General features: G+C 46.2%; 8 protein-coding genes across 8 annotated transcripts; 6 read left to right on the top strand and 2 right to left on the bottom strand.

Moving 5' to 3' along the window:
- Positions 1–25: 25 nt before the first annotated feature.
- Positions 26–1,915, bottom strand: LCP9604111_7956 (transcriptional regulator family TF; the record flags this gene model as incomplete). The annotated part of the gene is made up of 8 exons (XM_039076045.1): positions 26–165; positions 218–424; positions 471–887; positions 963–1,401; positions 1,446–1,466; positions 1,528–1,556; positions 1,726–1,828; positions 1,886–1,915. The coding sequence occupies 8 exons, from the start codon at positions 1,913–1,915 to the stop codon at positions 26–28; spliced, it is 1,386 nt and encodes a 461-aa protein (XP_038926135.1).
- A 459-nt stretch (positions 1,916–2,374) lies between these two features.
- LCP9604111_7955 (oxidase ustYa family protein) lies at positions 2,375–3,391 on the top strand (the record flags this gene model as incomplete). The annotated part of the gene is made up of 4 exons (XM_039076044.1): positions 2,375–2,654; positions 2,729–2,824; positions 2,888–3,015; positions 3,065–3,391. 4 exons carry the CDS (start codon positions 2,375–2,377, stop codon positions 3,389–3,391), a joined length of 831 nt encoding a protein of 276 aa, XP_038926134.1.
- A 1,900-nt stretch (positions 3,392–5,291) lies between these two features.
- LCP9604111_7954 (oxidase ustYa family protein) lies at positions 5,292–6,242 on the top strand (the record flags this gene model as incomplete). Its single annotated transcript, XM_039076043.1, has 4 exons — positions 5,292–5,628; positions 5,685–5,827; positions 5,881–6,055; positions 6,115–6,242. 4 exons carry the CDS (start codon positions 5,292–5,294, stop codon positions 6,240–6,242), a joined length of 783 nt encoding a protein of 260 aa, XP_038926133.1.
- Positions 6,243–7,651: 1,409 nt separating this feature from the next.
- Positions 7,652–8,536, top strand: LCP9604111_7953 (uncharacterized protein; the record flags this gene model as incomplete). The annotated part of the gene is made up of 3 exons (XM_039076042.1): positions 7,652–8,193; positions 8,253–8,330; positions 8,386–8,536. The coding sequence occupies 3 exons, from the start codon at positions 7,652–7,654 to the stop codon at positions 8,534–8,536; spliced, it is 771 nt and encodes a 256-aa protein (XP_038926132.1).
- A 520-nt stretch (positions 8,537–9,056) lies between these two features.
- On the top strand, positions 9,057–9,962 carry LCP9604111_7952 (uncharacterized protein; the record flags this gene model as incomplete). The annotated part of the gene is made up of 2 exons (XM_039076041.1): positions 9,057–9,606; positions 9,670–9,962. 2 exons carry the CDS (start codon positions 9,057–9,059, stop codon positions 9,960–9,962), a joined length of 843 nt encoding a protein of 280 aa, XP_038926131.1.
- A 1,296-nt stretch (positions 9,963–11,258) lies between these two features.
- LCP9604111_7951 (uncharacterized protein) lies at positions 11,259–11,908 on the bottom strand (the record flags this gene model as incomplete). The annotated part of the gene is made up of 3 exons (XM_039076040.1): positions 11,259–11,764; positions 11,825–11,834; positions 11,891–11,908. The coding sequence occupies 3 exons, from the start codon at positions 11,906–11,908 to the stop codon at positions 11,259–11,261; spliced, it is 534 nt and encodes a 177-aa protein (XP_038926130.1).
- A 753-nt stretch (positions 11,909–12,661) lies between these two features.
- Positions 12,662–13,558, top strand: LCP9604111_7950 (uncharacterized protein; the record flags this gene model as incomplete). Its single annotated transcript, XM_039076039.1, has 3 exons — positions 12,662–13,019; positions 13,076–13,206; positions 13,268–13,558. The coding sequence occupies 3 exons, from the start codon at positions 12,662–12,664 to the stop codon at positions 13,556–13,558; spliced, it is 780 nt and encodes a 259-aa protein (XP_038926129.1).
- Positions 13,559–14,255: 697 nt separating this feature from the next.
- LCP9604111_7949 (GNAT family N-acetyltransferase) lies at positions 14,256–14,870 on the top strand (the record flags this gene model as incomplete). Its single annotated transcript, XM_039076037.1, has 1 exon — positions 14,256–14,870. The coding sequence occupies one exon, from the start codon at positions 14,256–14,258 to the stop codon at positions 14,868–14,870; it is 615 nt and encodes a 204-aa protein (XP_038926128.1).
- Positions 14,871–15,059: the final 189 nt, after the last annotated feature.

Raw genomic sequence — 15,059 nt, 5'->3', positions numbered from 1 at the left:
AATACAAAGGTGATAATTGATAGATCTAAAGTGTCATCGAGGTTGTGCTTGGCGGAGAAAGAGCATCCGCTATAATGGAAACCGGCCACCCGGTCAGCTTCCCCCACTTTTCCAACTCTCCTGCCATTTCCACGCGCTTCTGGGTATCGCGAAGCCAAGGGCAATCTATACACAACGTTCATCAGAATAGCCCGAGGGAACGTTTGACAAATCTTACAGAATGCAATCGGGCCAAAAGCATTGACCCAGACGGGTGCGGAGTCGCTCGAAAGGGCCAGGGCACAAATCTCCGTCGCGTGGTATTCTAACTTCCGCTGTATAGATTCCATATCGTCGATGCGTTGTAGAGCTTTCAAGGGTTGAGCTGCAGGCTGAGCCAACCATAGAATTCCCATGGCGGTATGGTAGTAATGGAGAGTCGACGCTTACCATGTTAGAAGCTGAATAAGAAGTAGGTCGAGTATACTCACTATGCCAGCTTCGCAGTGTCCAAATAGACGGGAAGCTACTCTGTTTCCCGAGCCCGGGGGTTTGTATCGTGTCGAAATATGACGGGAGTGATGCTTTCCACTTGTCTAGTTCAGATTTCATGGCTTCCCATTCGAGGGGGGCTAATGCTTGTGAATCGACTGCCAGGCACCGGTTGATAATCTTGCCGAGCAGGAATGTGATGGAACTAGCAAAGTCCGCATCCTCGGTTGGTTCTGCTGGGGCATTTTGATTGGACAGAGTGATCATTAAACCGCGTTGCTCTATGAGAGCCACTGTGATGTCTTCTCGGAGGTAGTTCCAATAACCTGCGCTGAGTAGGTCTGCTGTGAGATGGATACGCTGACTCGCTAGTAGAGAATAGCATCCTTGCAGGTGACTCTGAGAGCTGACGTTTTCTAAGGTTGTTATTAAGCTGTTAGCGTCTGTATTTTCAGAGGAAGCTTAAATTAGGAATGTCGGGAACTACTAACGTGTGATAATTTCATAAGATCGCAAAAGACAAATGGCGGCGAGTGTTTCGCCAAGAGGAATGCTATCGATATTCTTCGTGAGGGAGATCAATCTCCGCACACTATCATAGTGGTAGAATTCAGCAATATCCAGATACGCTTCTTCGCCAAGGGTGCGGTGTTGATTAGCAGCAGCAAACGCGAGAATAGCACTGAGCAATAGCGGATTATATCTCGCCCTGACGGGAACAACATCCTTGAAATGGCGCTTGCTATCATTGAGATCATACCACGCGGCCAAGGTTGTTATGTAGTGGCGGAATAATTTGGCAACTTGTGGGTCCTGTAAGGCATACTCAGGATGCTCCGTGGAGGTATATTCGGTTTCATGGGGAGTAGCTGCGCTCAAAGGGCTCGATTGGTAGACTGGAACTACCGGCGCTGCTGTTGTGCCTCCTTCCTGAAGCCAATGGCAATCACGCGCAATGCGGTGACATGGGGTACATTTGGGTCGTTTTCCGTCGCCTTTCGTTGTATCAGAATCAGCCCACGCGCAGTGACTGGAGACGACGTAAGCAAGACTAACATTTGACCCGCCTTGTCCTGCAAGTTTGGCTGGGTAGTCAAATCAGTAAACAATTTAGGGCGAAAGGCGAGATGGTATCGTCTAAATGGCTTGAAAGGCCAACAATTAGGGTACGAGTGGACTGACTCACCAGCCTAGAGATGAAATAAACCCCGCATTAATTTCAGAGACTAAAACGTCGACTAGGCCAGCAGGGACTTACGATTGTGCTCAAGTCGCCTTGGCATTTACGTTTCGCGAGGCCACGGAATACCGTTTGACTTGAGAATATGCGCGGAATAAGACAATCAGCTCTTCCTTCCTATCGAGGGCTTGTAAGCATGATGTTCGCCATTCGTGTTTGGCGATTTCACCCCACTTTATTACCACCTGGTCGTGGATATGACATCACCCAAACTAAAGGCGAAAAACGAAAGGCGAGAGATGTAAAGATTGAAACGCCCGGGCATTCCTTACGAAAATTCCACTAGGACGCGATATCTGTATTTTTCAGTTATCGCTCTTGGCGGTAATTTAATCATACCGGACCTGAAAATTACAGCGGGTTTATCGATTACGTAATAATTAAGGGCCTGATCGAAAAGCGGCAAGGGGTGAGCACTAAAACGGAAAGGGAACACCATGGAGCGCCTGAAATCTGATATACTTCATGTACGGGCTGTATTAAAAGGTTTCAAGTGATTGGACAACTTGTAGGATGATTAGGTAGGTCTAATTCATTCTGATGTCTCGTGCATATTCTCTTACATATATATTTTGGGAAACCATCAATATCCTTCATCCAATACCCATCCATCTATTCTTTCAACTTTGATGACAAGTCCTATCTCCCCCCCTCAAATCTGCAATGGCCGCTCATGATGATTTCCAGTCAGACAAGGACCTTCCTATTGAGTCAGGTGGAAGTGATTCGAGCTCAACATTACTTCCTCACCCTTGGAACTACTCTAGAAAATCTTCCCGGTCATCCTGGGGAGGGCAGATTTGCAATTATCGAAATTGGCTAATCGCCCTCAATGCTCTTATATTCATTACCACTGTAGGCCTGTGGGCTACAGGCACATTTGCCAGGAAGTCGGAGGAATGTCAATGCGATGACTCGTGGACAACCAAGTTCGAGGAAGACTGTGAGCAAAAGCTTCTCCTGAGAAAGAGTGTAGAGAGAAATGAGCCGGCTGATCAAGAGTTCTTTGTATCACAGTGCAATATACCAGCCGGGTTACTTTCCAACCTCACTCTTATTTCGGCGGACCGCCGTCAAACAAGACAGACGAGATATGGAAACGACTTTCTCCCCGTGAGTGCATCCTTTCATTCCAACTTGAGAAATAGAATCGCGACTGACGGAATCACCTATTAGCTGGCGATGGTATCGTGGAACTTCCAATTGCAGCTGCAAAGAACCTTCCCGAGTCCCTACCTGCCCCAAATAATCCAGAGACTGCGTTGGTCTACGGTGTATCAGTCTTCCACCAGCTACACTGTCTGGTATGGAGCCAATTCATGTTCAATATATAATATCTAACCTCTTGCATAGAACTTTCTCCGGTTCGCCTATTATCCCTTATCCGTGAAAGACATGGACGAGGAAGAAGTTGCCTTCCACCGCGACCATTGCCTCGACTATATCCGACAAGTTCTCATGTGCCATGCAGACCCTACTTTCGAGCCAATGTCCGAAGTGGGAATCAACGGCATGGGAGCTGTCCATCAATGCCGTGATTTCAATAAGATCTTTTCTTGGGCGTACGAGCATCGGTCGAATAAAGTGCATGGGTCGGGGTATACAGGTGGTAGACTTACGCATACACCTGCCGACCTGAATGATTTTGACGAGGGGCCACATGCCGGACATGGCCATTGAGCAAAGCTAAGTCTATTGGCTCGGCCAAATTCCCTATCTCTTTTAGGTCTGTTACCTGAGAATGTGTAAGTTTCCTATGAGATCTGCTGTACTAAATGCGGTAAAAACCAATTTCGGGGTACTTTTCTCTAGTTCCTTGCGTCCTGCAATGGCAGGGTCTCGTAAGACCGGGTTATCAGGGTGGAAATTAAGGCCGTAAATAATACAGCATCGTATTTCGTAAGGAAGATATCAGACATCTACAACTCACTCCTAGTACTATATCCTCTGCCCGTGATTCATCCGATTCCTTGCGGTACCGTTCTGCCTTGGTGGTGATCGGCTGCAACGTCTTTTCTTATATTCCAGAAATGCGCTTGAACCGTACAGATAGTTCTGCGTTCTACTACAGGACAGCTTGAAATTAATCTAGCTTTAGTGGGGCGAACGCCTAGCTTGTCACTTGGAGCATTCCTTTTCTTGGTTCAAATGGCTGAAGTGGATTCGTTCCCGTCCCGCTCGTTACTAGCAACTGCATATTGCCCTACAAGTCAATTGACAGTTCAGCAATTGACAGGATGGGAGCACTTGCCTGAACGTATTGCCCCGATTGCATTTCCCAAGCCGCGGTATCCGTAGCAACCCTAAAGCGCTTGTAAATCACGTTATCACGCTAACGACCCACAGTAAACATTAAAGGGGTCCAAAGGCTTAGTTACGCTTGGGGTCGCGTCTTTGTTTCGTATTTCTCACGTACCACGCCTTGGTGTTCAGGTTGCCTCCTAGACGACACAGGTCGGTATTTTGTATATATGACAGGATCGACACTGCAACGGAAGCACACCATAGGGTCCCATTTAGTGCATCTATATTACCCTGGACGCATGGTAGCCTCTTTCTGTTTCTTCCTCGTGCAGCTCAGGATACTTGGGCGTGCTTGATTCTCAGCGACCAAAAGGCGGCAAGGGATGGGAAATTCATCAAGCGCGGCTTGAAATCCGAGGTATATGTAGCAATATCTTTGCAAGAAATCTATCCCATTGCATATAATAGTTTTGTCTGTACTCAATGTCTCAAGAATATATTATTTATTGCAGTACATAATGAATATTCTACCTTTAGTTAATTATGATTCATGATTCATACGCTTGCACCGTACGTACTGGCAGTAAGCTGATATCATAACTCTGTACGGAGTACATACAGCGTATTAAATATTCAAACAAGCAACAAATAAGTAAAGATGAGTTCTGGTCTAGATAGTGAATTAATTACGATCATAATTACGCGGCTCTGTTTATTTCTCAATGAAGGTGGGCCATATATGAACTCACTTTCAGCTGAACCCACCTGCATTCTGCATACCACCTGGGCATACATATATGCATGTCGTAGCATCCCTAACGAGCTAGATTACAACCTAACCAAAGTACATAGATTGGCATTCTATACCTCCTTTGGCCATATCTACGAACACTGCAAGTGACTGCATTTCGAGCCCCCTACATAATTACAAATGGACCACTCATATCGCAGGATGAGGTGGCATTGTATTTGCATCGGCTGAACTGATATCCTGGTTACTCAGCTGGGTCCATGTGCATTTTCTATGCTCTTCATATTAGCAAATGTGGATATTTGCAGATCTGGCCCGCGGGGTAGGGCTCTAATTTCTCTATCTATGTTTATTTTCTATCCTTACTTCAGTGAGGCCTGATGCAACTGGATTAGAGAGGTATGCAGGATTAGCGGAGGATATAGGATGTAATTCTAGGTAGCAATTTGAGAGCGGAGCAATTACGAAAGATTATCTCTCACTTTGACCATAGTGCTGCAACTCTTGTGGTTATTTGACTCTAAACATTTGAGCCGCTCTTTTGTCTTTCTCTCTGATCTCGGCTTTATTTCAGTGACTGACAACATGTGGCCTTTGAAGCCAAGAGGCTCCGATTCGAAGTACCGAGAAATAAACAATAATGACGGAGAAGATACAGCACTTCCAGTGCCTGAAGATCATAGGCATTGGAATCTTCTCCTATACATTGTCATCTCAATCCTTGCAACTGGGTGGACTACGACCGCAGTTCTATATTGGAAGTCATATACTGCCCCGAAAATCAGTGGCAAGTTTCCGCTCGGCACATTTACCCCTATTCCAGAAGACGTGTTTAAGCCAGTTAGAAGGGTATTTCAACCGGATGAGAGGTACATTGGGAATTCGAAAGAGGTAGATCACCATTGGGATGACTTGGTAGCTGGTGAGATGACGACCACTTCCTTTTCATCATTGCTTACTCACACTCCATAATTATAGGCCATGATGCTGTCTGGATTGAGGACCCCGACAAATGGGGTTTGCCCGAGGGCATCGTCGCGCCATTCGATCATCCCCACGAGACCGATCCTCCACAACATGATTTCTATGTGATCTCGATCCTTCACCAGCTTCACTGTCTAGTACGTTTGGGTCCGTAATCTAATTAAAGAATTTGACTAACTCCAAGTCACAGAATATGGTTCGCTTTCAGTTTTGGCAAGCTCGGGACGGTGTCGACCTCGATACCGAACATGATGCAGTCAAATGGAATTTACATGTCCTGCACTGCTTCGAATACCTCAGGCAAGCAATTTCGTGTGGGGGAGATCTCATAATAGAAGGGTCAAGCCCGATCAAAGTTGGAAAAGGTAGAGTCAACCCTCTCCAATATACATTATTGTCATACACTTGTCTAATGCTTTTACAGGACATGCTACTTCCGTTACTGGATGGGGAGTCGAGCACGACTGTATTGACTTCGAACTTTTGCGTCAGTTCCAGATTGAACAGGAAAGAAAATTCAATCTGACCTGGCAGCATGATTTCCTTGGATGATATGGGAAGCCAAGGCCAGGCTCTGCTCCTTCGAGGTTGTTCTAATCCTGAGCATTCTTCTAAATTGCTATTCGCCGATTAGAGAATCTGATCTTCCTGGACGCAATGGCAGAGTTTCTGTAGCGAACAATGGCCTGTTGGTATCTGCTACTATCTGGAACCCAATCGAACTATGACTGTATGGATTAACACATCCGTATGGTAAAGAACAGCTTCCCTAAAACTCTACATTGGTTATCTATATAAGATTTAAAGAGCAAAATAAAAGTAGAAACATATAACAGTGAGGATTCGCTGGTAGTCACCCACCTAACTACTAACTCACCGGCGTATGGCTTATACACAGTCAATAGTTGGGTGGGTGTCGCCCGGGTAAGAAATGGGTAAGCGCTGCTTTACAGTCGCGCGACTAGGGGTGAGTAGGGTGAGTACGCTATAGATAGGGTGAAAATCGGGGTAATAATTACCCGAGTCGCGCGACTACTATATTAACCCCTTTAGCTGAACTAACGATAGAATATCATTAGATTATTATTTCCCTTAGAATACTCGGCTTAGTGTCAGGATCCTAGTACTAAGAAGGCTGATGCCTGAAGTATGATACCTGTCATGGTACGTGGAAGCACCCGTCCCGGGTACGTAGGGGACTGTGGACTAGACAGGAGTAATGATTGCTGCCTACACAGCCTCTATGGGTTATATGACCTATAACCTATATATTATCCTCATATACTGCTTCTTTAGAGAAGCAGCTATTAGTTCTAATATACTGTGAGACCCCCAGGTATGGAATGCCTAAGGGAATGCTGTATGTAATGGAGGATCGGGAAATAGAGACAGTAGTATACGCAGTGGTATATTAGAAACTAATAGCTACTTCTCTAAAGAAGCAGCATATAAGGATAATATACAGATTGTAGGTCATATGATTAAAGGGGGCTGTACAGGCAGCACACACGGCTCCTGCCTAGTCCACAGTTCCCCACGCACCCTGATAGGTGCAATACCTCAGGCATCAGTCTTCTTAGTACTAGGGTCCTGACAGATAAAAAGGTGAAAATTTATAAGAGTCAAGTTTAAAGCGATTCTGGGCTTATAACTAACAGAAAAACGGTAGTAAGGCAAATATATATATGGCAGAAAAATCTCAATCAATTCTCTAACTCTCTAAAATTATTATGGGTTGGCGCGATGGCGTCTAAAACCTGCCGTAGTATGGTTGACGCTTTTGACACCAATCTGTATGTGCGCATCAGTATATGCAAATAGAGCATGTGACCAAGTACCATAGTTTGTTTCCACTTTCAACTCTTCATCCTCCTCATCAAGTTTCTTCATTTCCAACTCACCTTTCTTCTGCTTTCTGACCTTCTCATAATTTCGCACTTTTATCTCTTATCGAATTAATCATGGACGACGACGACCACGTCCCGCGTTCATGGTTCCCTGAGGGGCTCGATCCAGGCGACGAGGTCACCCTCAACAAGCCCACCCGCTCGGAATGGGTAATCGACAGACTGGTCAATAAGCACAGCTACCAATGCGCAGACCGGTCTCTCGACTCTTACGCATGTGTTCTGTTCGAATGCCACAACGCTGCAGGTGGACAAGAGGCTTTTATGCGCGTTTACGCCCAAGTTCCACACACCTGTTATGAGGATGCGGACCGAGCTACTCGCACCCGAGAAGCGACTGAATTCACACCCCCCGAGCTAAAGGCATACAAGTTTCTTAAAGATAAATGCTCGCAAAATACACCTCTACTACTAGCATACAAGCAAGGGTCTCAGGATAGTAGGTCAGGGGCAGTTCCTAGAGGGCATCTTACGTGGATTGTATGGGAGAAGGTCCCTGGAGATCGCCTAGGAGATTTCAAATCTGCTTTTGTGTACTGGGATATGGACCGTGAGGAACGAAAGCGTGTCCGTGAGGCCTTCCTTCGAGAGCTTCCGTGAGTCGAACACCTTTCTATTGCCAAGGGTAATGCTAATATGGAATCACTATTATTAGGAAGGCCCAGCATATGGGGTATTTCCCTGAAGGGGCCCGCCCTCGGAATCTAGTCTGGAATTCGGATACCGGTGCTCTGTATGCCGCTCATCATGTTTATAATATTGGGAGTTCGACTAACGTATTGCTACAGTTATTTTGTTGGTTTCCGGGATGCAGAGGGTTTCAAGGCTAAAGGCACTTTCGGCATAGAGTGGTTGCCACGTTTTGATCTTGCTAGGCCCCCTCGATCTTACCTATGGAACAAAAGTTTCAATGGTGATATCTCGGACTGGAAAGTCTGATTTGATCATTGCTTCATGTAATTGGACATTGTTCCTTTTGATCATCTTAGCTCATTATTGCCAGAACTACGAGGGAGGGGTGCAAGGTGAGTGGGCAATACGACTTGTTTGCTGTCGAGTACTGGGACAGGGGAGTAGAGGAAGCCCAAGGAGCACACTATGTAGCTACCTACTCTACAATACACCCCGTGCAAACAATCCCAACAATTACTCTAGTCTTAGTCTTCTCCACCTGTCTACTCCATCAGTCTCTTAGCCTTTCCCTTCTCTCTACTCGATCAGTCAATCTCAGCTTCTCTACTTGTCTCTCTATTAGCTCATTAGGCTTCACTTCTTATTCACCAATCTGGCTCTCAGACTTCTTTACTTGCCTCTCTATCGGTTTCTCGGCCTTCTTATCTGATTACTTCGCAGCTTGTGAGATCCTATCATCTGAACAAAGCACTTACGACTGAAAGTAACATATTCATCTCATCAAATCATCACGTCTATTGACCAACGCACTCGAATTGAGAAAGCAATGGCTCAGATCATTACTCTAGCTGCCCGAGAACTTCTCCTCGAGACTCTCCCGCCCCTCCTGGTAGGGCCCAACCATACCAACAGCAGCGCCATCCACAAGGTCGATTTTGTGGGCCAGTTGATGCCATGGCCAAACTTCGAAAGGGAAGTCATTGCCGCCCTCTCCTCGCCAAGCACCAATTGGAGCACCGATACCCTTGATGTTCGCATTGTTGGCCCGAGAGCAGAAAACTCAATGTCCGTCGAACAGCTCGTCCTCGGAGACGAGACCGGCCTCCAAGGCCGTTTGAACGAGCGGCTTGGACGGCCGGTCACCGCTTCGCTGCAAGCCCAGCATCACCACCTACGGGCGGCAGACTTCAAGGCCAGTGCGGCCGCAGCAGCGGGTTACACAAGGGTCCCAGATATGGTGATGCTCAACGATGTCTCTGCCATCAAGGTCATTGGGAAAGTGAAAACCCCATGGCCCGGCGCACACTGTGATATGCTGAGTATGGGAGTGCAGGATTTTGAGATTGCACACGGAAAACTATTTCGTCGCAGGCTAGGTATGGTATACACTCTAGTTATCCGCGGTGAATTCGTGTACTAATAGTTATGCTATCTTACAGGCCAAGTTTCTCGTTATATGAAGGAACTGAACACCAAGCACGCCTTTCTCTCGACCTACGACAAAACCATTTTCCTCAGAAAGGTTGACATCGGAGGAGTTTGGACTCTCCAATTCTCTCCTGTCATCCAATATGACCGTCCTTATAACCCCCAAACGGAGACTATTACCGCCCAGCAAGGGCTTTTCTATTTAGCCCTTCTTAGACAGTCTGAACCCGCGTTTACTACCAGGGCCAGCACTAGAGCCCCACAGCGCAACCAGAAGTGGACTGTTTCAAGAGAACGACAGTAAACATGGGTTCAGATTATCCGAGAAGGGCTAAATGGAGAAGCCCATGCCGTATGGTAATAGTCTCCGTTTTAGGGTTATACGAACGGCTATATTGGAATGACAGGAGAGTACTAGAGAGTCCAAACTCCTCCGATATCAACCTTCTGAGGAAAATGGCTTTCAAGTCCCTTAGGTCTCTCCCCAGTCCCTTCAAATATCTTCAAACCCCCCCTCCCTTTTTTCCCCTCACCGAGGATGCTTCTCTCCGCCCCTCAAAATCAACTTCACGCAACTCGATGCCCCGGTTGTTACAGCAATTCTAAACAATACCCCTGATATCTGGTGGTCAATTAGTGGGACTGGGTTCTGAGATATTGTGGTGGAAAGCCGTCTAAGCTTGGGTCGCAAGTTGAAGAGAGAGAAAAATGCACACCAGTCCCTCATACAGGCTTTAGGCGCCATGGACTTTTTTTTTCAGAAATGACAAGGTCATTGATTTTCTCATTGCACATATTAGTCTCTCGAACATAGGATAAAATAGCCTCTATTTTTAGAGATACTTCTAATCGATAGATCTTACTCTCTCTATCATACAATTAACAAGAATTATCCAAGGCTATTATGCTGTCTGGAAATCAACTGATATCTACCAGATAAGTCCCGTAAATTCTACACCTGAGCGGTCGCTGCACCAATAGACACGGTCTACCTGCTATTACTCTGCTTCAATTGACATATTCAAGTTTACAGCAAGGGTTTTCTTGGTTAAAATGAATAGAGCTTGACAAGTCCCGCAGCACCAAGGCAATTTTGGTGCTGCGATATGGTGCTGCGAGATACTGCGGGACTAAGCCAATTTTGGTGCTGTTGTATAGTGCTGCAGCACTACCGCAGCACTAGTTTTAGTACTACACTAGTATAATTATACTAAGGATTACCTAAAATAGATAGATAAAATGCTGACTTATTTTAATAAATTACTGCTTTTTACTAATATATTGCTATTAGGAGACATTACAGTCACTTGCTACTAAAATTGGTATAGATCATCTAAGTAATGTGGGAACATCTGTCATTGTCTGTGTCCCATGTTGGTCTATAAATGAGTGTAGTTCCAGAAATTATTAATCTAATACGTTTGGAGGTTTGTTCAGCATCCGAAATGTTTTATGGGAGTCAATTCAGAAATAAAGATAGAGCAAGCTAGGTACATAGCACCATCCCACTTTAGTTGTCATCAAAAATTCATCCTTTCGTTGGATTCGTCTCTCGTGGCTGGCTGTTGAAGCATTCCATCGTTTCAGCTGGCCGAAGCCCTTATGCTGCAATCTCCTCATGCTCTTCAACTACACGCTTGGAAGCCGAAGACCAAACCCAAGCCGGCTCGGGCTTTACTTGCTCTTCAGTCTCGCGCTTGGCGGATGAAGACCAGACCCAGGCCGGCTCGGGCTTTGCATTCTCCTCGGCATCACGCTTAGAAGACCAGACCCAGGCTGGCTCGGGCTTTGCATTCTCCTCGGCATCACGCTTAGAAGACCAGACCCAGGCCGGCTCGGGCTTTGCATTCTCCTCGGCATCACGCTTAGAAGACCAGACCCAGGCCGGCTCGGGCTTTGCATTCTCCTCGGCATCACGCTTAGGAGACCAAACCCAGGCCGGCTCCGCAATTTCGGGCTTTACATTTTCTTCAGGCCCGCGTTTGGAAGCCGAAGACCAAACCCAAGCCGGCTCCGCGGCCTCGGAATTGATGGCCAGACCACTGGCTACTGCAGCCAAGGTAACGGCCAAAACTGTCTGAGCGATGATAAACCTCATATTGAAGACTATGTATAATTAGTCTCTGTATACTGGGTTTAAAATTAACTTGGTAGCATTGATCTCACAATTCGTAGGCTTAGACTTAGAGTTCAGATGTATTTGAAGAAGATACTTTGAAGTTCGATATTGACGTCGATGAAGAAATGCATTCTAGGTGGTCAAGAAGCCAAGTATTTATAAAATCGACCTGGGGCAACCCCAGTACACGCGAACCACATCCTATGTGGCCATGTAGGCAACAAGTTACCTTGCATTAAGCCTATGAGCTGAACTACTCCCGTGTTGCCATCGGGTGTTCTCGCCTCCTTTCGGGAGAATCAAACATCGTGTTGATGCAGCGCGCACATAGATGTGAGGTGAGGGGCGATCCCTTTTCAGGCCAACTACTTCAACTCTTCTCGTGATGTTACATGAGCTGTCCCGACTCTGCCTCTCCTCAGTCCACAATTTCCTCATTGATTGAAATGTGCCTTAACATGCACTAAGCTAGGGATCACTAGCTACCTATCTCACATTTTTATGGGAGTTGGGAAACATTCCTCATATCAGACTAATCGCACGAGTTATATATTTGAAATAAGTAGTACCCAAATTACGATGAATGCCGGTAATACTCACCGATCTTTCCGCTCAGTGGGGTGGGCGTAACACCTAGTAATCCCTGTTAGTGTAGATCAATAGAACCCTTGTGCGCTATTACATGCAGGTCTTGAGATAGGAATCTCTGACCATTTCGAAGATGGACACCTAGAAAACATCCATTTCCCACTCTGCCGACGCATTCGATCATTGCGGCTTAATTTTTCTAAATTTTTTCCTTTTCGCTGAAAGTGTTCTATAATTTTACTATAAACATCTTCAATCACAGCTAAATGAAGCTGCAAAGTATACTGTCATCGACTATGTCGCGAGCTTATACACTTACGAGTGTACATGACGAGAAACACCAACATGTCGATGACGACAGAGCTACCTCTAGTGAGGCTCTGTTAGGGGACACCAGACTTCGATCTCATGTATCCAGAAGAATTTACAGGGCATATCTTATTCTTCTCCCCGTCGTCTTTGGGCTAGGAATTGTCCTAGGTTTTACCAGCGTTTCATTCTTCAAGACGCCTGAGTTTGTTCCAGGACTACGTCTAAAGACACCTATACCCAACGAGGTTTTTGAGCAGCGATTAAAAATCCCATTTGTCCCCGACAACAAATACTATGGCAGTGGTGAAGCTGTCGATAAAGCCTGGAAAGAAATCACAAGCGGTAAGCTGGCTATCTCGCCAGATAAATGGCAAAATAAAACTAACTTTGATCCCCAGGAGGTGATTCCGTCTGGCTGCAAAATCCATCGGATTATGGCCTAGCCCAGGGTATTTCTGATCCTTTGAACATGGATAATACGGATGAGCGGTTCTACGTCCTGTCAAATCTTCACCAACTTCACTGTGTCGTAAGTCACAATAGTTTCTACGAAAGGAATGGCAATAAATCTAACCTTTACTGTCCGTTAGAATGTTGTTCGACGGCGCTTTCGCCACTATGAGTCTCAAACCAATCAACCTGTCAACGAATCGGACGCAATTTCAGCGGCCTGGACAGAGCATACTGACCACTGCTTTGAATATCTCCGCCTCTCAATCACATGCGGTGATTTCCTAGTTCTGGAACCTGCTAGTCCACCGGGGACAGCACCAGAGCTGACAGCTGGCGGGCTGGGATGGGGAGTAATCCATGAATGCGTTGACTTTGACGCGTTGCGGAAATGGCAGGCTGCTAAAAGACAGGAGTCTGATCTGCAGTAGTATTCTACCGATATCTACACTCGGTGAAATAATACGAGGCTTATTTTACCAATACCCACATTTACCTCTATCTTCAGCCTCTTTCAGTATCAATACCTCACGTACTATACGTAGACCTCAGGATACTGTTGATGTATTTTATTCCGTATTTCATGGTAATATTACCTAGATTACCAGAATGCGGGGATATCGGATAGCGGCACGAACCGAACCCGATCAGATCGAGTCCACTCCGATAACACCTGAGCATCTTGGAATGTGAGATGAACGTGTTGCGATAAGGAATATGACCTCAGGATAGGACGTACCCCTCCTTCTGCAAGGGCTCGGAAATCATTGTGTTGTTTTTGTATTCGTAAAATAGTATTTACTAGTATTACCAGTCGGACTCCCGACGGATAACGAGAATTTCTAATTTGTATTACAAAGTCTGATTGGACAATTGATACTACATAGATCTAAGGCAAGGATATCCCAGGATAGGTCAGCTGGTTTAAGCTAACGCCCTATCTCTCAGCCGCATCGATCACATGGGAATAAATTTCTGTTTCAAGCACCCACCAGTTACTGCTGTAACCAATACCACATCCCTGCTACTGCTAAATTTCTCAATTGTCACAACTCTCACTCTTACCAATCAATTACCACCTCCGTGACAACTCAGCTACTACGTCACTTGAACGTGAAACAAGCAAATATGGGCTCTCTATTCGAGGCATCTCCCACGTTCTCAATTGAGAGCGAACGCCTCCAAATCTCCTACTTCTTCCCCGACTCTACCGAGCACTGTCTTTTCCTCATGAAGCTATGGAATACAGAGGAGTTTATGAAAACATGCGGTCGCACCAGCATCACCACGGCAGAGAAAGCCTCCAATTTCCTTCGGCACCGCGTGCACGCCGACTACGCCCGAAACAACTATGGCATGTTCCTGGTCTCGCTGAAGCCGCATGCGCACGCGTCTTTGGCCGAGAGTACCCCTATCGGCACCGTATCATTGATGAGAGGCGAGCCACCGAATGCTTATCTGGTGCCTGACATTGGATATGCGTTTCTGCCCGAGGAGACTGGAAAGGGGTACGCCACCGAGGCCGCGCTTGCGTTGCTGGCGTATGCGAAGAGGGAACTCGGGGTTGACTCGGTTTTTGGATTCTGTGGTAAAGATGATACGCACAGTGCGAGGGTGTTGGAGAAGATCGGGCTTGAGTTTCGGGGACAGAGGAAGTTGAAGGTTTTCGGAGGGAAGGAGTGTGCTGTTTGGGCGCTTCCTAAGATGAGCCAGGACCTGACAGTGTATGGCTTGGATGATTGAGAAGCCTACCTACATAGACAGCCATTATATCAGATAGAAGAGATCATCGTGCATTTCGGTCGTTGGCCTGTCTCCGGTTCTTTGGGAAATTTAGCGAGGATACTCTAGAAAATCGGAAGAAAAAAGGAGCTTCATAATCTACAGTGGACAAAGAAGATTATAACATGAGAGCAAGCCCTCATAGATACC

The sequence above is a fragment of the Penicillium roqueforti genome (genome assembly GCF_015533775.1).
Source record: "Penicillium roqueforti strain LCP96 04111 chromosome Unknown scaffold_27, whole genome shotgun sequence".
Taxonomy (NCBI): Eukaryota; Fungi; Ascomycota; class Eurotiomycetes; order Eurotiales; family Aspergillaceae; genus Penicillium; species Penicillium roqueforti.
The sequence above is the reverse complement of the archived record's forward strand: the minus strand, read 5'-3'. Positions and strand labels throughout refer to the sequence as shown.